A 20,321-nucleotide genomic window follows, 5' to 3' on the forward strand; every position below is an offset into this window, starting at 1 on the left:
CATTTCTGCGCGTCCCCCGGGCTCCATCACCCACCCCCGCGACCTCAGCCCCCCCCCCTCCCCAGACGCCGTCCCTCACCCCGGGGTAGGCGTCCTTGGCGAACACCTGCAGCAGCGCCGTCTTGCCGCACTCGGCGTCCCCCACCACCACGATCTTGCAGCGGCCGCTCTGCCCCTCCATGGTCCCGGCTACACGCCGGCGGCGCCCCGCGGAGCCCCCCTCCCGGGCCCCGCCGCCTCTCCCGCCGCCGGGGCTGCAGCCGCTCGGGCCGCGGCGCCCTCTGCCCCTCCGTCTGCGGGAGGAGGGGCCCCGGGGAGCTAACGGGACCGGGAAACCGGGAGAGAATGCAGAGTTCTCGCTGGTGGTTTGGGGCGGGCCAATCGGGGCTTTTTCACAGATTTGACTTTCTCGGGGGCGGGGGCGGTTGGGGCCTGTTGGGATCGGCACACGCACGAGGACGCAGCTCCCCCCAAACTTTTCACCCCACGCTTGGCTGTGGAAACTCATTCCTGCCTCCGGCTAGTCTAGGCCGACCCGGTAAGTCACTATCGCCCCAGACAAGGCCACTCGTTGCCATGGCGACGGAAAGCCATGACTGCAAGACCCTGATGGTGGGGGACGCCGAGTGCGGCAAGACGGCGCTGCGGCAGGGGTTCGCCAAGGACGCCTGCCCCGGGGTGAGGGACGGCGTCGGGGAGCGGGGGGCTGAGGTCGCGGGGGTGGGTTATGAAGCCGGGGGATGGTCTCCCTCCTAGATGCTCAGGTCCCGGCAGGGAGTCCTGGGGTTAGGAGGGTAGGGACTCCATCACCCGCACCAGGAAAATGGTGACGTCATGGCTTTCCGTCGCTATGGCAACGAGTGGCCTTGTCTGGGGCTCTGGTGACTTACCGGCGGGCCTGGACTAGCCGGAGGCAGGAATGAGTTTCTTCAGCCGAGCACAGGGTGGAAAGTTTTGGGGGAGCTGCGTCCTCTGGTGGATACTTCGGGGAGTCAGGGATGGGGAGCGAAGAAGAGGCAGATGGAATTGCCCAGAGCGACAGCCCTGCTGGAGCCAGAGGCAAACTCTAGAGTCATTTCAGGCTTGATCCAGAGTCTAACAATATTCGAGCTTCTGTTTTGCCTTTGTCTGACATGTTTTACTTTTGAAAAGCACTCTTTCCATCGAGGATACTGCATTTAATTTTATCTTTACCCTTTATCAAGCAGTATCCTCCCCATTTGACAGAAGGGGAAAATGGAAGCACAGAGTTTTAAAAAACAAAACCAAATGGAAAGTTTCTAAGACTCTACCTCCCCGCTCCAAGTGTGTCATTGATGGGAGCACACGTAATGGGTCACGTATGGGTAGAGTCAGAGTCTAAAGAATAAATTGTTTGGGTTCCGGTCTACAGGTGGGGAACTCTTCAAATTTGAAGTCAGCTCAGATTTTGAGATCGTCCTTCGGAACTGCTCCTTACCATATATATTTTAACTTGCGTAAGGCTCACTATGAATGCACACGTAAACTGAATCGCGATCTGCATGACCCCAAGAATGCCCTCGCTCTCTCCGTCCTCAGAGGTCCCAGTCTCCAGTTTTCTCGCGCCCGCGCGGCCCCCCTGCACGGTGGCCGTGGCCCTTTAAGGGGGCGGCGAAGCCCCGCCCCTCCGCCCGGAGCTCTCCGCCCCGGCCCGTCCGGGCGCGCGCCCCGCCCTCCCCAGCTGTGCAGCCTTCAGCCCAGCTGAGCGCGCACGTCGGGAGCCCCAGCCATGTCCGCGGAGAGAGAGGCAGCCGAGGTGGCCACCGTGGAGGCGGCGGCCGAGGCCGGGCCCGCCGAAGCCGCGGGAGACGCCCAGCCGCCCGCGGCCTCCGAGGGGGCGGCCGCGGCCGCTTCGGCGCCGCCGCTGCGCTTCCTGGTGCTCACGGGCTTCGGCGGCTACGACAAGGTGAAGCTGCAGACCAGGCCGGCCGCGCCCCCGGCCCCCGGCCCCCGCCAGGTGACCGTGCGCGTCCGGGCCAGTGGCCTCAACTTCGCCGACGTGATGGCGCGGCAGGGGATCTACGACCGGACGCCGCCGCTGCCCTACACGCCGGGCATGGAGGGCGCGGGGGTCGTGGTCGCGGTGGGCGAGGGAGTCCAGGACCGCAAGGTGAGCGGAGCAGCCCCGGCCGGGGGTGCGGGCGGCCGGGCGGGAGGGGCGGCCGCGGGGGTGTGGCAGCGCGGGGGAAGCTGGCGGGGGGGGGGGGGGGACCTGGGGAGACGGGCGTGGAAGACGTAGGATAGGAAAGGGGCCCGGGTTCTGAAGCTCCTGGAAAACTGGGTTTACATTTGGGGGCGGCGTGAGCCAGAGCTATCCCCGCTTCCCAACCATTTTTCACGGTGGCCGCCGCCCAGGAGCAGCGGGGGTGGTGGTGGGTGTGTTTGGGGGGAAAACAATAAGGCGCCCGTGCGCATGCGCGTAATGACCTTGTTAGTGCCCCCTCCCCCGCCCCCCATCCCGCAATCCCCAGTGAAGTCACACCTGTGCCCCTGCCCATCAAACACAGCCCCTAACGGTGGTTTGTGACCCCGATTGGTGCCTCGTTCCTCAGTGAGCTCGAGGAGCTATGGAGTCAGGGCTGGGCGGCGGCAGAGGATTGTGCCAGAGCCCTAGTCACATGCAGCCCCGTGGTCTGTGGGGGTGTGAGGCGGCCCCGCCCAGGACAGGGCCAGAGAGGAGGCCCGCCCATCCTATGGAAGAGAGGGGGCCTGCCACCGCCCCTCCACCGGCCCCACAAGGCCCGTCTGATTTTGTTGGGGGCCAGGGAGGGGGGAGATATGGGTATGGAGTTGAGATTAGGTCTCTGGATATTTGTTTTGGACTCTGACTCCCGTGACTGCAATATCTCCTCCTCCTCCGGTGACTCAGCCATGGGGTCACGACCCCCGTGGCTGCCGTTGGGAAAATCCCAGCAGGCAGACCCTGCCTAAGCCTTCCTCGTGGAGGACCCTCGGAACCTCTGGAGGTGCTTTTTTGGACTGGGGTTGAGGGGTGTGGCAGCGGGAGCAGGTTGGCCCAGCTCTGCAGGTCTGTTTCTCCTCTCTCTCTCTCTCTCTCTCTCTCTCTCTCTCTCTCTCTCTCTCTCTCTCTATATATATATATATATATATATATATATATATATATATATTTTTATATATTTTTATTTTATTTTTTTTTTTACAGAGAGGAAAGGAGAGGGATAGAAAGTCAGAAACACCGATGAGAGAGAATCATAGATCAGCTGCCTCTTGCACACCTCCCACTGGGGATGTGCCTGCAACCCAGGTACATGCCCTTGACTGGAATCGAACCCGGGACCTTCCAGTCCGCAAGACGGCGCTCTAACCACCGAGCCAAACCGGTTTCGGCTGTTTCTCCTTTTTGTTTATCATTAATCTTGGCCACAACCCTGGACACCGGAGAGTTCCAAATGACCAACTTTTTGAGAGACTTGGAGTGAGCCTTTGCATGTCATTTGTTTAGGGGTTTCTTTTTAAACCGGGCCCCCGCAAGGGAGGCCCCTCAGATGCAGCCTTTCTCTCGCTGGGCCTGCCAGTCCTAAATCCCAGAGCTGGAATTCTTGGATTTATTTGTACACGCAGACATATCCTCTTTAAAGGGCTTCTTCCTGGATTCAGTTCTGGCCCCACCCTTTCCACTGACTTTTAAATAATCCCACTCTTGAGAGGGTGCTAAGAGGAAATTTTTTTTTTAGTGGGGGCAGTTGTAGTTCATGCTGCTGATGTAGGCCACCCACCAAACCTCCCCTCCCCACACTTTCCTCTTGGTAAATACAGGATATCCTGTCCAGGGCAAGAATCTGATTTTAAGAGGCCTCCTGATATCAGGGCTGACTCTGCTCTGTGATGGGCTGAGTGGTGGGCATTAATCTGGGTAAGTGGTCAGCTTTGTTCTGGGCCAGATGTGGGCCTGGTCACCAACCAGACCGACCACTGATTTTTCCCAGTCCTCCAGGGTCGCTGCCGAGCCTGCTAATCCTGAGTCTTCATGTGGAATGCTTTCATTCCCCGCTCCTCACCTCAGATCAGTGCTTAAAGGGAAAGATCCTAGCCTGCCCTCCATCCCCACAATCAATGGAATTGGGGGCCTTGAGGACATGAAAAAGGGTGTGTGGGAGAGTCCCATGTCCCTTCCTCATGGATCCCAAACCTTTTAATATACAGAATTCCCATCATTCCTGGCAGGGGCCAAGACAGACCCGGATTGTCCCAGAATAGCACCCACACCTCCCTCTTCATGCTCTTCAAAGAGTGGGAGGGGCCTTCCTTTCCCCTGAGAATGCTCCCTTTCCCTGCCCTACGCGGAAAGGAGCCTCTCCTTCAGGTGGCTAAGAGGTAGGAGATACCTTTTCCTGGTGAGACGGATTGTGTGGCTCTTCTTTTTTTCTTTTTAAAAAAATATATTTTATTGATTTTTTTACAGAGAGGAAGAGTGAGGGATAGAGAGTTACATCGATGAGAGAGAAACATCGGCCAGATGCCTCCTGCACACCCCCCACTAGGGATGTGCCCACAAACAAGGTACATGCCCTTGACCAGAATCGAACCCGGGACCTTTCAGTCCGCAGACCGAGGCTCTATCCATTGAGCCAAACCGGTTTTGGTGTGTGGCTCTTCTTGTCCATCACCTCTGCCCACAACACACACATCTCTGAGTGAAAGTGTTCCTGGGCCCCAGTGCTGACTCAGTTACTTCTCCTGAGGGAACCACACCCAGTTATAACTGATCTCTGACCTGTACTGTGGTATTGACCTTATTATCACATACTCCATCTTTCTTCAGTTACTGGACTTGGTCACCTCTCCTCCTGGTTACTATTATTGTCATTATTGTTGTTGTTAGTTAATACCACTGAGTGTCTACTATGTGGCCAACATTTGGCTAAAAAAAAGACTAAATGATTTTTTTGTTACTTAATCCTCACAACTCCCTAATTTACAGATAGGAAAACTGAGGCTCAAAAAAGTTAATTTTTGCCAAAATTGGTTTGGCTCAGTGTATAGAGCGTCGGTCTGCGGACTGAAAGGTCCCAGGTTCGATTAAGGTCAGGGGCATGTACATTGGTTGTGGGCACATCCCCGGTAGGGGGTGTGTAGGAGGCAGCTGGTCGATGTTTCTCTCTCATCAGTGTTTCTGTCTCTCTGTCTCTCTCCCTTCCTCTCTGTAAAAAATCAATAAAATATATTTTAAAAAATCACACAAGAAACAAAACAAAAATATATACTATATATATTTTAAAAAATCAATAAAATATATTTTAAAAAAGGAAGAAAAATCCCTCCTTAAAAAAAAAAAAGTTAGTTTTCTGTTTGCCTGATGTCACATGGCCAATAAGTAGTGCAGCCTGTTTTTTAGGTTTTTTTTTTTTTTTTTAACAGAAGCAGTTTGATCTCTTCAGTACTTTATGCTGCCCCAATTGTAAGCTTCTTGCATCAGGGATCTTACACAATAGTGAAGTCTAATATCTGTAAAATGGAGATAAGGATGGTATCTACCTTAAAGAGCTGTAAGGATTAGTTAAGTGTTTATATATAAAGCCCTTACAATATAGCCTGGTCCTTGGGAAGCACTCAGTAAAGGCAAGTTGTTATTGTTTGTAATGACATTATTATTATTATTACCGTAACTACCGCTGCTCCTTCATTACCAGGAAGAGGGCCTTGTACATAACAGGAGCTCATAAATAGCCAATGAGTGAATGAATGAGTGGCTTAATCATGCTCTGCTTTCATTCTTCAAGGTAGGGGATCGGGTGATGGTGTTGGTCCGCTGCGGCATGTGGCAGGAGGAGGTGACTGTGCTCTCAGCCCAGACCTTTCTGATGCCTGAGGCCATGACCTTTGAGGAAGCTGCTGCCTTGCTGGTTAATTACATCACCGCATACATGGTCCTCTTTGACTTTGGCCACCTACGGCCTGGCCACAGCGTCTTGGTACACATGGCTGCAGGTAACAGGCCCCTTTCCTTTATGCCCCTCCTGAGCCAGATTTCCTCCTAGGCCCCTTCTCAGTAGCATGTCTGGACTGTTGCCATGGTAACACCAGGCTGCCTTGGCCTATGGCTCCCAAGGCCTCTGCAGTATTGTTGCCGTGGCAACATTCAGGCACCAGATCCAGCCTGGTGTGCTATCCATAGCAACATGCTGTGGCCCAGCACCCCTTCCTTGCCAGATACCCTTCCCCCAATTCTCAATCACAGAAATTGGACGTGAGATGAGCGGAGAAAGCCTCTGATTGAGCCCAGGCAAAATGAAGATGGTGGGGTTGGTCCTTGAGAGGCAAGAATGCAGGCTAGATGACTATATCTCCTACTCATGAAAGTGTCTCCCTGCAGGGGGTGTGGGTATAGCCGCCTTGCAGCTGTGCCGAACAGTGGAGAATGTGACGGTGTTCGGAACGGCCTCAGCCAGCAAGCATGAGATACTGAAGGAGAACGGGGTCACACATCCCATTGACTACCACACGACTGACTACGTGGAAGCGGTCAAGAAGATCTCCCCCAAAGGTGGGCCAGGGTATGGGACGGCATGGCACGGAGGGGAGGTCTCCAAATTGGTGGGTTCTAATGCTGCTCCCGGTCCCCCTTACTCTGTGACAGGCGTGGACATCGTCATGGACCCTCTGGGTGGGGCCGACACTACTAAGGGCTACAACCTCCTGAAACCCATGGGCAAGCTGATCACCTATGGTAAGTCTGTGGGCCAGAATGGGGAGGGATCTAGGGGCCCAGGGCTCTTGAATGAAGAAGGGGCAGGGACCAAGGATCTGGAGAGAAAGTGCTAGAGTTAAGATGGCCCTGAGATGTTGCACTCAGATTGCTGCCTCCCGAGTGCAGCTCTTGTCATTTTCTTTCAACAACCTCCCGTGTGAGTGACAGTAAATTGTGTTCTTTCTGTGCTCCTGTTTGGGGATTATTCTTTTAAAAAATATATTTTTATTGATTTCAGAGAGGGAAGGAGAGGGAGAAAGAGATAGAAACATCAATGATGAGAGAGAACCATTGATTGGCTGCCTCCCGCATACCCCTCACTGGGGATCGAGCCCACAACCTGGGCATGTGCCCTTGACCGGTGTTGAATCAGGGACTTCTCAGACCGCAGGCCTCCGCTTTATCCACTGAGCTAGGGCTGGGGATTATTCTTGATGCACAACCACCCCATCTGCCTTGCTCTGTTCCACTCTCCTGACTTCTGGGACAACTGCATTTCCACTTAAAACACCATTTCACACTCCTGAAACTAATACAAAATAATAATGAATGTAAACTGTCACTGAGAAATAAAATTTAAAAAAGCATGTCACATAAAAAGAAACAAATAGAGATTAGAACCATTTTTGAGTTAGATGGAGTCTTTTGGAGCTTGATAGCCTGCAGGCGGTGGGTTATGCTGTCACTTCCTGGCACTGGTGTGGATAATGCTAAGGGCCCACAGGGCTGGACCTGGCACCCAGATTCACAGGCCGTGCCTCCTTGTCTCTCAGGAATGGCCAACCTGATGACAGGCCCCAAGCGGAACCTGATGGCCCTGGCACGTACATGGTGGAATCAGTTCAGCGTGACGGCTCTGCAGCTGCTGCCAGCCAACCGGGCCGTGTGTGGCTACCACCTGGGCTACCTGGATGATGAGGTGGAGCTGGTCAGTGGTGTGGTGTCCCGCCTGGTGGCTCTGTACAACCAGGGCCACATCAAACCTCACATTGACTCTGTGTGGCCCTTTGAGAAGGTGAGTGTGAGGGCTCTGAAAGGCTGGGGTCCTAGGGGGAGGATTCCTTGGGGGAGGAGGGCCTCCTTCTTTAGGGGGACTCTCTGGAGCACTGGGAGCAGCGCCTCGTCTTCCTTTTCAGGTGGCGGATGCCATGAAGCAGATGCAGGAGAAGAAGAATGTGGGCAAAATCCTCCTGGTGCCTGGGGCAGAGAAGGAGAACTAGGATGGGGGCTGGGAGGCCCTCGGGAAGAGAGAAGCTGGCAGGCCATGTTATGTTGGCCACCAGATCCTCCAGTTTCATCCTCTATCATAATGCTCTACCCTCTCTCCGCCAAAGGTCTCCGTGGTGATGACCTCTCCCCTGCCCTGTGTTTTCTCTTTCGCCAGGGCTACCCCCTCCGTCCTTCCTGCCCTCTGAAGAGGTTGGGAAGTGACCACTTGGATGTCCGGGCCCCGCCAAGGGGACAGGGAGGGGCAGAGGGAGACTGGCTGCTTCCTGCCCCCACCCTCCCCTGGGCCTGCTGTGCTGCTTCTGTGCCAAGACTAGCCAATCCCTTCCCGTTCCGTTCTACGTGCTTCAGCCTCTGCCCCATCTCCCCTCCTGCCCCTGCCCCATTACCTCCCCCAAAGAAATGAAATGTCAGCTCAGGATATGGGGCCAGTCTCTGTGAGTCCAGCATGTCCCTGTTTCGCCCTAGTGTCCCTTCAACCCGGGCCGACCAGCGCCCACCTCTGAACTCCTTTGCCTCATTGTGTGGCCTCATCTTCTTGTCCCGCAACTCCTTAAGCACAACCGGGTTCTTCCACCTCCAGGTTTCCTGCCACTCTTCACCCAGGTGGCCCCTTACCACAAGGGCAGGCATCACACCTGCTCCCCCAGGTCAGACTCTGGGGGAGGGACAGAGGCCCCCTTCCCTCACTGAGTTCTCCGCATTGTTCTCAGTGCCTTAGCAATGCACAACCTGTGCTGGCACATGGAGAGGGGCCCTGTCCCTGCCTCACACCTCCTCCTCCACCCTGTGCTCCCCAGTGCCTACCTTGTTCTGGTGGAGCTGGGGTTCTACTGCTCCCCAGTCCCACAACACCTCCAAACCTCTGAGAGTGCCAGTGTCAGGGGCAGGAGCAGCCCTGGGCCTCCCAGTCCTGTGCCATGTGCTGTCTCTCTCCGGGGCTGGCATTTCTCTCTCAGTGCTTGAGGAGGAAGAGGGGGGAGTTTTCTCAGCCTTGCAGAGAAGGATGGCACTTACCAGCCAGAGCCCTGGGAGTCAGTGCTGTCTGTCTACTTCTTGTTCTGGGACCAAAGTAAACATTAAAGCACATCCCTGTGCAGTCATGGGAGGCCCCCTGCCCCCGCCTTCTCAGAGCAGGGAGGCACCTTTTCAAGCTCATGCCCAAACTTTGTTTACATGGGTGGGGAGATGCAGTGAGGGAGATGGTGGGTGAAGGGGGCAGGGGTTAGGAACTGGGCCCCTGGATCCAAAGTGGGGACTTCCTAGGGTTCAGGTGTAGCTCCCTCAGCTCTGAGCTGGCATTGGGAAGGGTTCCTGCCCAGCCATTGGCACTGGGAGGTGGTGGGGAGGGGTTCAGCCTCTTCATTGTCTAAATGAGGCCTAAAGGGTGTGAAGTTCGACTTCTGCTTTTGTGTACCCACCCCATGACCAACCGAAGCTGCCTTTGTGTTTGTGTCAATAAAAAGCTCAACTCTGGATCCTGGCTGTTGCCTCTGAGAGTGGAGGGGAAGATCAGTGCTGGTGGCGGAAGGCTATGGTTTCTGCCCCCCGCCTCCTTCCTTTCCCAAATCAAGTTTCTTTCATGAAATGAAATGAAATGAGGAAGGAGATCGCTCCAGGCAGGCACTTTTACTGTCTGGGACAGCGTTTCACAACTCAGAGTCCTGACCCGCTTTGTTGACTAGCAGGATCTTGATCATCCGCACGCACCCAACCCCAGCCCGGTTAGAGAATCTTGGCAGAGGGCTGGATGGCGATGAGAAGGCTCCTAGCTGGACTCGGTGGTGAAGACCGCCAGGCATTGCTCTCCTGGGGGCACGGCTGTCAGGGTCTCCACCTCCCCTCCCCCACGGGTGGGCTTCTGGAAGTGCACCTGCAGCACATCCTGCAGCTCGGGGCCATCCAGCACATCGGGAATGTTGAGCACCAGCACTGCCTGCGGCACTGGCTGGAACTTGATCTGGAGAAGGAGTTCCGAGATGAGCAAAGTCCCATGGGAGTCAGGGGCTGGGGCAGAGGGTGGAGGAGGAAGGGCCCAGAAATATGAGAGGGGCAGACAGGTTACCTGGCCAGCGCCCCTTCCCCACCTTCCCACTCACCTCTGCCTTCTGAATCTCTCCACTCATGTAGGGAGAGACTTTCAGAGGGAACTGCCGCCCACCCAGAGGCACGGTGAACTGGCCGATCCGGCACAGGTTCTGGGCCACTGCAGGGACGGGAAGGGTAGGCCTTTAGCATCCAGGGCTTCCTCCTCTGGGGCCTGATGCATCAGCCCTAATCTCCCTGAGAGGCCCTTACCTTCCTCCTCAGCGAAGCCCAGCATGACACCCCCATGCAGCAGTTCCCGAGTCTCCACATCTCCTCCCCCGTTCTTGGTCTTGCCAAAGAAGAGCTCCACCTTGTCCAGCAGCTCCTCCTCACTCAGCTTGAGCTTCGCAGGAAACCCACTGACCAGCACTCTCTGGCTACTCATCTGGCTGGACACCTAGGAGTAGACGAGGAGGAGTGGTTCCAGGCACAGCCCCACTCCCCGGTGTCCAGGTGCATGGCGCCCCCTGCAGGTCCCCGAACTCTGCCACTCTGTCTGTCACCTGGATGGCTGTCACCACGGGTAGCTCCACGGGCTGGACCTGCACCCGCAGCCGACACTCTTCCATCTGGATCTGATGCTCCTTTTGTCGTAGCACCTGCTTGGCCACTGGGTTGGGGGTGAGAGGGGTGGGGTCGGGGGGGGAGGCAGGATCAGTACTGGGAAGCCTCCCAGCCTCCCTCCCAAGGCCTCCCAGACAGCTCACCCTTGGGGTCATCAAAGATGACGAGAGCTGAGCCTCCAGACAGAGGGTAGGAGATCTGCAGGTTGGAGACCAAAGACTTGGGCCCTTCCATGTCCTCCTTAATGTGTCCTCGGAACACCAGGGGGACTTCAGGAACTGGGAATGGGACCTGGAGATGGGGAAGGCGGGGCTGATATAGCCTTCAAGGGTGGGGGAGCTCTCTACTCCCTCCCAGGAGGAAGTGTCCCCAGTTCCATGTGATTGATACTGAGGGCAAGGGATGAATATGTTTAATGGAAGAAGAGCTGGATAAGTAAGCCGACGAAAGCAGGTCAAGCTTGTTCTGGCACTTAAAATTTTTTTTTTTAAATCCTCACCCAAAGATATTATTTCCCATTGACTTTTAGAGAAAGTGGAAGGGGAGGAGAGGAGAGAGAGAGGGAGAAACATCGATGTGAGAGAGACACATTGATTGGTTGCCTTCTCCACGTACCCAACTGGGACCAGGTACTGAACCTGCAACCCAGGTACATGCCCTTGACTGGGAATCAAATCTTCAACCCTTTGGTGCACAGACCGGCCAATGCTTCAACCACTGAGCACACCGGCCATGCCTGTCCTGGCACTTAATATACAGGATTTTAGTTTGTCATCACACAAATGATGAAAAACCAGATCCAGAGGGTTCAAGTAACATACTCTAGGACAATGGTTGGCAAACTCATTTGTCAACAGAGCCAAAATATCAACAATACAGCGATTGAAATTTCTTTTGAGAGCCGAAAACAGACTTCTGCGCCTGGGCCACTAAGTTTCAATCTCACTGTGTGTGCGCTCCCGCACGTGGTATTTTGTGGAAGAGCCACACTCCAGGGGCCAAAGAGCCGCATGTGGCTCTCGAGCCTGGTTTGCAGACCACTGCTTTGGGACTAGGTTACACAGCGAGGAAGTGGCAGAGCCAGGAGTGAAACTAAGAACTCCCAGCTCTTTCTGCCAGGCCACACCCCTCTCCCAGCTTACCTTGTCTTGGGGGGAGTCCCTGAGCCCCCTTTTCAGCTCCTGTAGTTCCTGCAGCCTCATCTTCAGTCTGGCCTGCTCCTCCTGAAGGGTGCGTAATAGGCTCCCCCTCCGGTGGAATGCCTATTGGGACGGACAGAACAGTCAGAGATCCAGCAGCCTTTCCAGGGGAAGGGGATCCTACTCTGGACTCTCGGCTTAAGAACAACCCAACTGCCGAAACCGGTGTGGCTCAGTGGATAGAGTGTTGGCCTGAGAACTGAAAGGTCCCAGGTTTGATTCCGGTCAAGGGCATGTACCTTGGTTGCGGGCACATCCCCAGTAGGGGGTGTGCAGAAGGCAGCTGATCGATGTTTCTCTCTCATCGATGTTTCTAACTCTTTATTCCTCTCTCTTCCTCTCTGTAAAAAAACAATAAAATTTATTTAACAAACAAACAAACAAACAAAAACACAACCAGGCCCTGGGCGGGTCCTGGCCCCTCTACTCAGGACCTGGTGGCCTCAGCCACTCCCTGAAGGGCAGAAGCCTTTGCAGCAGCCATGGCTGGTTTATTATTGAGACCTAGAGTTTAACACACACTGAGTGCGCTTCTGCTGAGGTGCTGGGTGCTGACACAGGGCAGTAGAAGACAAGAGCCAAGCCTCAAGCCTGTACAAATCAGAACCCGAGACTGTAAGCAATCACACGACTGACTGTGGAGGACAGCAGGAGTTTGGAGGAGGCAGAGTCGCAAAAGGGTTAACACAGCGAGGGAGGCCTCCAGGGGAAAAGGGTGGGTAGAGTTGCAAAATGTCCTAATACTATTAGCTAACACTCATTAAGCACAAACATGTCAGGCATTGTTTTATTTTTTTCAAGTTACAAGACAACATTTATTTAGAAAGTTACAGACAGAAGGGAGCCAGCCAGGTTGCGTAAGCTCAGGAAATAAGTTGCAGAGGCAGAAGGGCCTTTGGAGCTTAGGGGGGAGAATGGCAGAGATAACTGCTCCTGGGGGTGAGAAATAGGGGTAGGAAAGGCGTGCGCCAGAGAAGGCGAGCACCTGTTCTGAGCCATTAATATAGATTATATCACTCAGTTCTCCTCTCAGCCCTCTTGTCCTTACTTTACAGATGAGGAAATCCAGAGCTCAAAGAGGTTAAGTGATTTGCCCCAAGAAATTCAGCCCTAGCAGAGTGATTCCACCCTGCTAATTTGTGCTCTGTGGTGAAGAAATCAAGCCCAGAGCTGGAGAGTAATTTACCCCACACCTCCTCAGCGTGTCCCTGGACTGCTAGCTACCTTTCCCATTGTTCCAAGCTGGTGTCATTTGGAGCAGGCCGAGAGAGAGCGAGAGAGAGCGAGAGCGAGAGAGAGCGAGAGCGAGAGCGAGAGAGAGAGAGAGAGAGAGAGAGAGAGACTGACATGGGCAGGGAAATGACACCAGGGATAAGAATCAATGCACCTTTGTTTGTGGGTTGGAGCAGTTGCTAGCTGGCATAGTCCACTGGGTGCTGGGAAGCCTGAAAATAAGGTCTGCCCAGAACTAAGTGTGAGCTCGCGTGGGGAGATGGGACTCCGTCCTGGTCTTCTCTGTATCTCCAGAGCTCAGCAGAGTCTCTGGCACAAACAGGCTTTTGGCAAGTGGGTGTTGAATGAATAAATGGAGTGAATGAATAATATCGGGTCTAGTAATACTTAATGTCGTTTTTTAACATTCGTTTAAAATCTTGCTTGGCGTTGACTTGTATTGACATAACCTTCAAACACGTGGTATCTACAGAACGTGTGAAGTGCAATTAACAAGTTTTGCTTGAAAAAGTTTGTGTTTGGTTTGGTTTTTGTTGCAAAACTAGGGCTAAGAAGATGGCGGATGAAGAGCATATTCGGCACTGCATGCTTTACGAGTTCCAATTAGGAAGAAAAGCAAGTGAGGCTGCAAAAAACATCTGTAGTGCTCTTGGTCAAGATGCAGTTAGCGCCAGAAAATGCCAGCGTTGGTTTGAGAAATTTCGCGAGGGAAATTTTTCATTAGATGACAAGAGTGGTCGAGGCCGTGTGTCCAATTTTGATCAAGAAGCTCTTCAAGCTCTTTTGGTGCAAAATCCTCAAATTACCCAACAAGAGCTTGCGACAACTTTAAATTGTTCACAAAAAACAATTTCCAATCAATTGCGTGCACTTGGCAAAGTCCAAAAGTTTGGAAAATGGGTTCCTCATGAGTTGACCGACAACAACCATAATCAAAGAGTCACAATTTGCAGTTCGCTCCTCTCTCGTCAAAACCGTTTGCCGTTTTTAGAGCAAATTGTTACCGGAGATGAACAATGGGTGCTGTATGTTAATTTGAAAAGGCGGCCTCAATGGTTGGACAAAAATGAGGCTCCGCAGCCCACGCCAAAACCTGACTTGCATGCGAAAAAAGTGATGTTGTGTGTTTGGTGGAATTTTAAAGGAATTCTTCATTATGAACTTTTACCATCTAACCAAACCATTACAAGTGCAGGGTATAGTGCCCAATTGGAAAGGTTAGCCCAAGCTTTAAGAGAAAAAGAACCCGCGCTGATTAATCGGAAGGGCGTAATTCTTCACCACGATAACACACGACCGCATACTGCAAGAATCACTGCTGAAAAACTGCGCCAGTTGGAATGGGAAGTTCTCCCTCAACCTGCATATTCTCCTGATATTGCCCCTTCCGATTACCATTTGTTTCGTTCTTTGCAAAACTTTCTTCTTAGAAAAAAATTTAATAATGAAGAATGCCTCAAAAATGCATTGACCGAATTTTTCGCATCAAAATCACAAGAATTTTACAACAGAGGGATTAAAATGCTTCCTGAGCATTGGGCACAAGTAGTAGAAAACAACGGCAACTATATTGTTGATTAAATTTTGTTGTATTGTTTAAATAAATTCGATTTTAAAAAGTATTAGAAAACGACATTAATTATTACTAGACCTAATAGGACGAAAGCATGTTACAGAGGGTATTGAAGACATCCAGTGAGTTCGCTCTCATTTTAAGCAGAGAAAAACTAGGGCTTGAATAATGCTGGTTTATGAGTAGTGAGAAAGGTAGCTCATTTTTTTTTTTCTTTCCTCCATTCTTTATATTTCTGTAAACAAGGGGTCACACACTCAGTGCCTATAAGGGCCAGTGAGATGACATCAGTGAGCCAAGGGAGCCAGTAGAGTGAGATAAGGAGACGTGGAGAGCCTGACACACGGGAGAGAGTGTGTATCCCCGCTAAAGTAGCAACCTCTTCTTGGCTCTAACCCAGTTTTTTCACATGGGAGTGTGTTGTGGCCCTGTATCCCCTCTCTCTCCCATTTTAACCTGTTAACCGGGGAGTTCCCTTTTTAATTACGCAACGTATAACGGGCACATACTCTTTCACTAGGACGTGTCAGTACGTCACGCTCGGTGGACATAATTTCATATTATTATTTTTTAAATTTATACTTAATTAAAATAAATGAAATATATATATTTTTTGTTTATTTATATATAAAGCACAAAGGAAAATACAAAATTACAAACAAATAGAAAAGAATACCAACAAAAAAAATGGAAACATCGAATTAAAAAATTATAAATTTTACAATTATAAAGATTACAAAAAATATATACTGTCCATTTCAGAGCCCAACATATATTTCAAAGACGTATTCATATGTCATCCTTGTTCCAGATATTGTTTATGTTTGACGTATTTATAAGTCCCTCTTGGTTAACAGGTTAAAGGAAAATCAGAAACCTGAATTTTTATTTGGAAAAGATGGCTCAATGTAAAAATACATGAAAACTAAAATACATTGGTGGGCTGTTTTTTAATTAAAAAACAGTCCATTCTCTTTTTACTTCTGCTTTAAATCTTGATCTATTGTAATTATACATAATTGAAAATCTAGGGTCTGGCAATGCTAATTTTTAATAAATAGCTTAATAAAAATAAATAAGAGCTTCACAAATAGACTATTTTATTTTATTATTTTTTATTTTTTTAATATATCTTATTGATTTTTCAGAGAGGAAGGGAGAGAGATAGAGAGCCAGAAACGTCAATGAGAGAGAAACATCGACCAGCTGCCTCCTGCACACCCCCCACCGGGGATGCGCCCGCAACCAAAGTACATGCCCTTGACCGGAATCGAACCCGGGACCTTTCAGTTCCCAGACTGACCCTCTACCACTGAGCCAAACCAGTTTCAGCACAAATAGACTATTTTAAAGAAAATTTCAAGCTGGGGAGGTTAGATGTGCCGTCAGCAAGGAAATGGGGAACTAGTGAAGATTTCTGAAAGACGGGGAAGGGAATGGACATGGTGTTTAAAAGGAATCCTGGGAGTGACGGCAGGATGAACTGGGGCAGGAAGCGTGGAGTGAGGGAAACAAGCCCACACTCTGTGGCTCTAGCTCCCACCAACGTGAAGGAGCTGAGCCCGACCTCTGGCAGGGGCAGCCAGGGAGCACATGTGGGCGAGTACATTTCACGAAGACAACCTCCCGGATACAGTGGATGTTTGTATTAAACAGACAGAGGGCAGTGAAGACGATGCCAGAATGCAGACCTGGTGCCCCAGTTCGGTATAATGCCACTGGCCCAGAGGGCAAGGAAGGAGATCCAGGCCTGCTATAGTAAATGCCAGGCTCAGCTGGACTCTATCTCTTTTAAATACTACAAAATTCTCTCCTGTCTCCAACTCCCCACTGAAACTTGTCTCTTACAGGACTCTCTTAAGGCCAACTGTAATCACTTAACCTGAATTTAGCTATACTGGCTATTTACTTATACAATGTGATAACATGGTCTCTAACTGCAAGCCATGTCCTGGCTGGTGGGGCTCAGTTGATTATTGTCCTATGCAGTTTGATTCCTGGTCAGGGCACATGCATAAGTTTGAGGTTGATCCCTGGTAGGGAGCATGCAGGAGGCAGCTGATCAATGTTTCTCTCTCTCTCCCTCTCCCTTCCTCTCTATCTAAAATCAATAAAAACAGCCCGGCTGGCAGGACTCAGTGGTTGAATGTTGAGGAGGTCATGGTTCGATGCCTGATTGGGGCATATACCTGGGTTGTGCACTCAATCCCCAGCATGGAGCATGCAGGAGGCAGCTGATTGATGATTTTCTCTCTCTCTCTCTCCCTTCCCCTCTGAAATAAATAAAAATAAAATGAAATAAAAATATTTAAATAAATGCAAGCCATCTGGCGCTTCACTGAAAAAACTTGCTACCCAATCTACATTGAGCTCATTGAGCGACGATAAATTCTGGATACTTTTTGGGTAAGTTCATGATTTAAAGTTAATTTTGACGACATATATTCTTTTGGCTTACTTGCTGAGTTTAGAATCCCATAAGACAAAACCTCACGATAAAACCTCATGCTATCTATGTTCATCACGGAGTATCAGGAGGCAGTTTAGCATACGGTTAAAAGCACAAACTCTGGGGCCACCTCTGGAGTTTACATCAGCCCATCTTACTACTGCAAGTTAATAGTACAATAGTTTCTACCTGTATTTAAGTTTTTAAAAATCCTTTCTCAAAGATATGTTTTTATTGATTTTATAGAGAGAAGAAGGGAGGGACGGAGAGAGAGAGGGAGAGAGAGAAACATTGATGTGAGATAGGCACATTGATTGGTTACCTCCTGCTCTTGCCCAACAGAGGATTAAACCTGCAACCTAGGTATGTGCCCTGCCTGGGAACCAATTCCACAACTTTTTGGTTTATGGGGCGATGCTCCAACCAACTGAGGTGCCCAGCCAGACACCTGTATTTAATTGTTTGAAAGTGGTACATGGCACAAAAGTGCTGTTATATGTTTTCTATTTTAATTAAAAAACAAAACACCTTTTTTAGATGAGGAACCTGAGGTTCATCAAGTTTAACTAATGGGCCAAAGTTAATCAAACCCAAGGCTGTTGAAGACACACAAGGTCAGGGACAGGACTTGGTGGACAAGACCCTGGGTTAGAACATGTGGTGATGGTTGGAGCCAAGAGCATGGAAGAGCTCTCTAAGGAAAAGAACCTTAAAAAAATCTTTGAGGACACCTGGTCAGGGGTCAGGAGAGAATGCAGGGAAGAAATAGAACGCATGGTCAGAGATAAGCAGGGCCAGGCCAGGATTGGGAAGTGTCAGACACAAAGGAGGAGGGATAAAACTGGCTACCAGAAGGCCATTCATTCACTGCTCACCAGTACTCACTCACTCACTCACCAATCAGCATCTACCATCTGCCAGGCCCTGTTCTAGGCTCTGGGGACACAGAATTGGACACAACAGACAAAACTTCCTTGTGGAGTTTACGTAAAATGTGCATTATGCTAGTGACTAAGTGTTATGGATAAAAACAAGGCAGAGAACGTTGGAGGATAATTTTAAATGGGATAATACGAATAGGCCTCACTGAGATATCTGAGCATGAAATTGAAGGAGATGAAGGAGCAAGCCGTACATGTGGGGGGAAGTTCTATGCAAAGGGAAAGCACGTGCAAAGGCCCTGCGGTGGGAGTTGGTCAGGTGTATTTGGAGGGTAGCAAGGAGACCTGTGTGGGAAACACACGGGGAAGCAGAGGGAGTGAGGGGAGTGGTTGGAAATAAAGTCATAGAGGGGTTTGGATCATGCAGGCCTTTTACCTGATGCGAGGTGGGAAGCCATAGGCAGGCTTAAAGGTTAACAGGATTCCCTGGCTGTTGCATGAGTAGGTTGATGTGGAGAATTAGCATAAGCAGGGAGGCCATTACAGCATCCAGGTGAGTGATGCTAGTGACTTTGACCAGGTGGTAGCAGTGGAGGTGGTGACGAGTAGTCAAAAGAAATAATACACTGTAGCTGCCGATGGATCAGAAATAGGGTGTGAAGAAAGAGAGGAGTCTGGAATGACTTCAAAGCTTTTATTTTTAATGTGTGTTTTTTAAATTGATTTCAGAGAGAGGCAAGGAGAGATAGAAACATCAATGATGAGAATCATTGATCAGCTGCCTCCAGCACGCCCCCTTCTGGGGGTCAAGCCCTTAACCCAGGAATGTGCCCTTGGCTAGAATCGAACCTGGGACCCTTCAGTCCATAGGCCGACGCTCTATCCACTGAGCCAAACCAGCTAGGACTTTTCTGATCTTTTTTTTAAAAAATTGTATTTATTGATTTCTGAGAGAGAGAGATTGAAACACAGATTTGGTTCACTTATTTACACATTTGTTGGTTGATTCTTGTATGTGCCTTACTTGGGGCCCAGTCCTCACATGAGTAGAGGTCAGGAAATGGTGGACAGCAGGCAGCAAGGAGCTCAGTTCTCAGAGGAGGTACATTTCTTCAAACTCACAATCTTAGTGTCAGGACGGATGCTCAACCAACGAAGCTACCCAGCCAGCACCTTAAATGTTTAGAATTGTCATGAGAGCAATTCTTAAGACTTTAGATCACGGAACCTTTTGGGTATCTAATGAAAACTACAGATTCTCTCCAGAAAAATGCATTCACACAAGGAACTCATCAGCTCCTGAGGTACAGATTGTACTGATTTGTCTCTGAGGCAATGGGTTAGGGAGCTAACTCCACAGGGGAGAGGAATCCCAGCCTCGTTTCTCAGCCGAGACCTCCCGCTTTCCTGAGAGACTGAAAGGGAGAGGCTAGGATTCCCGGCCAGGCCAAGAGGAAGGCTCCTCTGCTCCGCCCCCGCCCAACACCCTCCTCCTCACTTACGGGACCAGGAGTCACTGACATGGTCTGGGATCTGGTTGGCAAGAGCTGAGTCTTCGGAGCTGGAAACGATGTGGCAGAATCCACCCAACAGAGCCCTTGCTTCCACCTTCTCAGGAGACTTCTCTCCTGTAGCAGAGCCTGAACCGCACCTCAAACAGTTCTGCCCGCGGGCTCTTTGCTTCCACTTTCATTTCTGGGAAGTCCCTGCCCATTTAGTGCTCACATGGCCAACTGCTTTTCCCCACCCCTCGGAGGAGACTTCCTGGTCTCTAAATCGACTTCACTCAGCTACGAGGCCTTAGGGGAAACTGCCTAACTAAATGCAAACTAGATCCTGGCCCCAACCAACCATTCCCAACCTGTCAATCCCAGCAGAAGCCCACGGGTAGAAATTTGTCTGCCTGGTTAGTAGATATTTCCCTAGAGTCCAGAATAATGCCAGGTACATGCATTGATCGATAAAACTGAATGTCAAATGCAACCAGGACGAAGCCACTCCAAGTTCACCAAGCTGTTTCAATAGCATTTATTGAGAGCTGCTGTGCCCAATATTGGTTCTGTTTTGCATGAATTAAACTCTTCAAAACAACCCCTTAGTTCTTTCCATATTTTACCAATGAGATTCTAAACTTCTGAACTACATAAATTTGTCCACTGTCTATAATTATAGCAAGTGAAACATGCATCTAAACTTGGACAGTATTTGAACTTGGGCTTTGAGGCACGAGAACTTGAATTTCTAGTCAAAGCAGGGTTTAAAGTCTTGGGACTCTTGAGTACAAGCTAACGAGTGTTTCAACAGATGCCCAATAAAGGTCAGAGGAGCCAAATTAAAGTACATAAAACAGTCTTTCCCATTGTTTTCTAGTCCA

At 50.6% G+C, this 20,321-nt stretch overlaps 2 protein-coding genes across 4 annotated transcripts in view; one reads left to right on the plus strand and one right to left on the minus strand.

The window, feature by feature from the left end:
* The window catches only part of IFI35 (interferon induced protein 35), a 29,406-nt gene extending 9,744 nt beyond the window's left edge, over window positions 1-19,662 (minus strand). Inside the window, exons 1-8 of one of the 3 annotated variants that reach the window (XM_045586233.1) lie at window positions 19,450-19,660; window positions 13,199-13,353; window positions 11,755-11,874; window positions 10,756-10,903; window positions 10,552-10,658; window positions 10,259-10,445; window positions 10,060-10,166; window positions 9,575-9,920 (exon numbers count right to left, since the gene is read on the minus strand). In XM_045586233.1, coding sequence (XP_045442189.1) covers window positions 9,729-9,920; window positions 10,060-10,166; window positions 10,259-10,445; window positions 10,552-10,658; window positions 10,756-10,903; window positions 11,755-11,874; window positions 13,199-13,234 — 897 coding nt within the window. In that variant the 5' untranslated portion in view covers window positions 13,235-13,353; window positions 19,450-19,660 and the 3' untranslated portion in view covers window positions 9,575-9,728. Of the gene's footprint in view, window positions 1-9,574; window positions 9,921-10,059; window positions 10,167-10,258; window positions 10,446-10,551; window positions 10,659-10,755; window positions 10,904-11,754; window positions 11,875-13,198; window positions 13,354-19,449 lie in introns of those variants that run through there. The other 2 variants (XM_036451258.2, XM_045586234.1) reach the window with 2 other exon arrangements.
* On the plus strand, window positions 1,669-9,436 carry VAT1 (vesicle amine transport 1). The gene is made up of 6 exons (XM_036451251.2): window positions 1,669-2,131; window positions 5,766-5,973; window positions 6,359-6,529; window positions 6,623-6,712; window positions 7,507-7,748; window positions 7,870-9,436. The coding sequence occupies exons 1-6, from the start codon at window positions 1,751-1,753 to the stop codon at window positions 7,951-7,953; spliced, it is 1,176 nt and encodes a 391-aa protein (XP_036307144.1). The 5' UTR covers window positions 1,669-1,750; the 3' UTR covers window positions 7,954-9,436.
* Window positions 19,663-20,321: the final 659 nt, after the last annotated feature.

This window comes from Pipistrellus kuhlii, unplaced genomic scaffold, assembly GCF_014108245.1.
Source record: "Pipistrellus kuhlii isolate mPipKuh1 unplaced genomic scaffold, mPipKuh1.p scaffold_m20_p_22, whole genome shotgun sequence".
NCBI classification, from domain to species: domain Eukaryota; kingdom Metazoa; phylum Chordata; class Mammalia; order Chiroptera; family Vespertilionidae; genus Pipistrellus; species Pipistrellus kuhlii.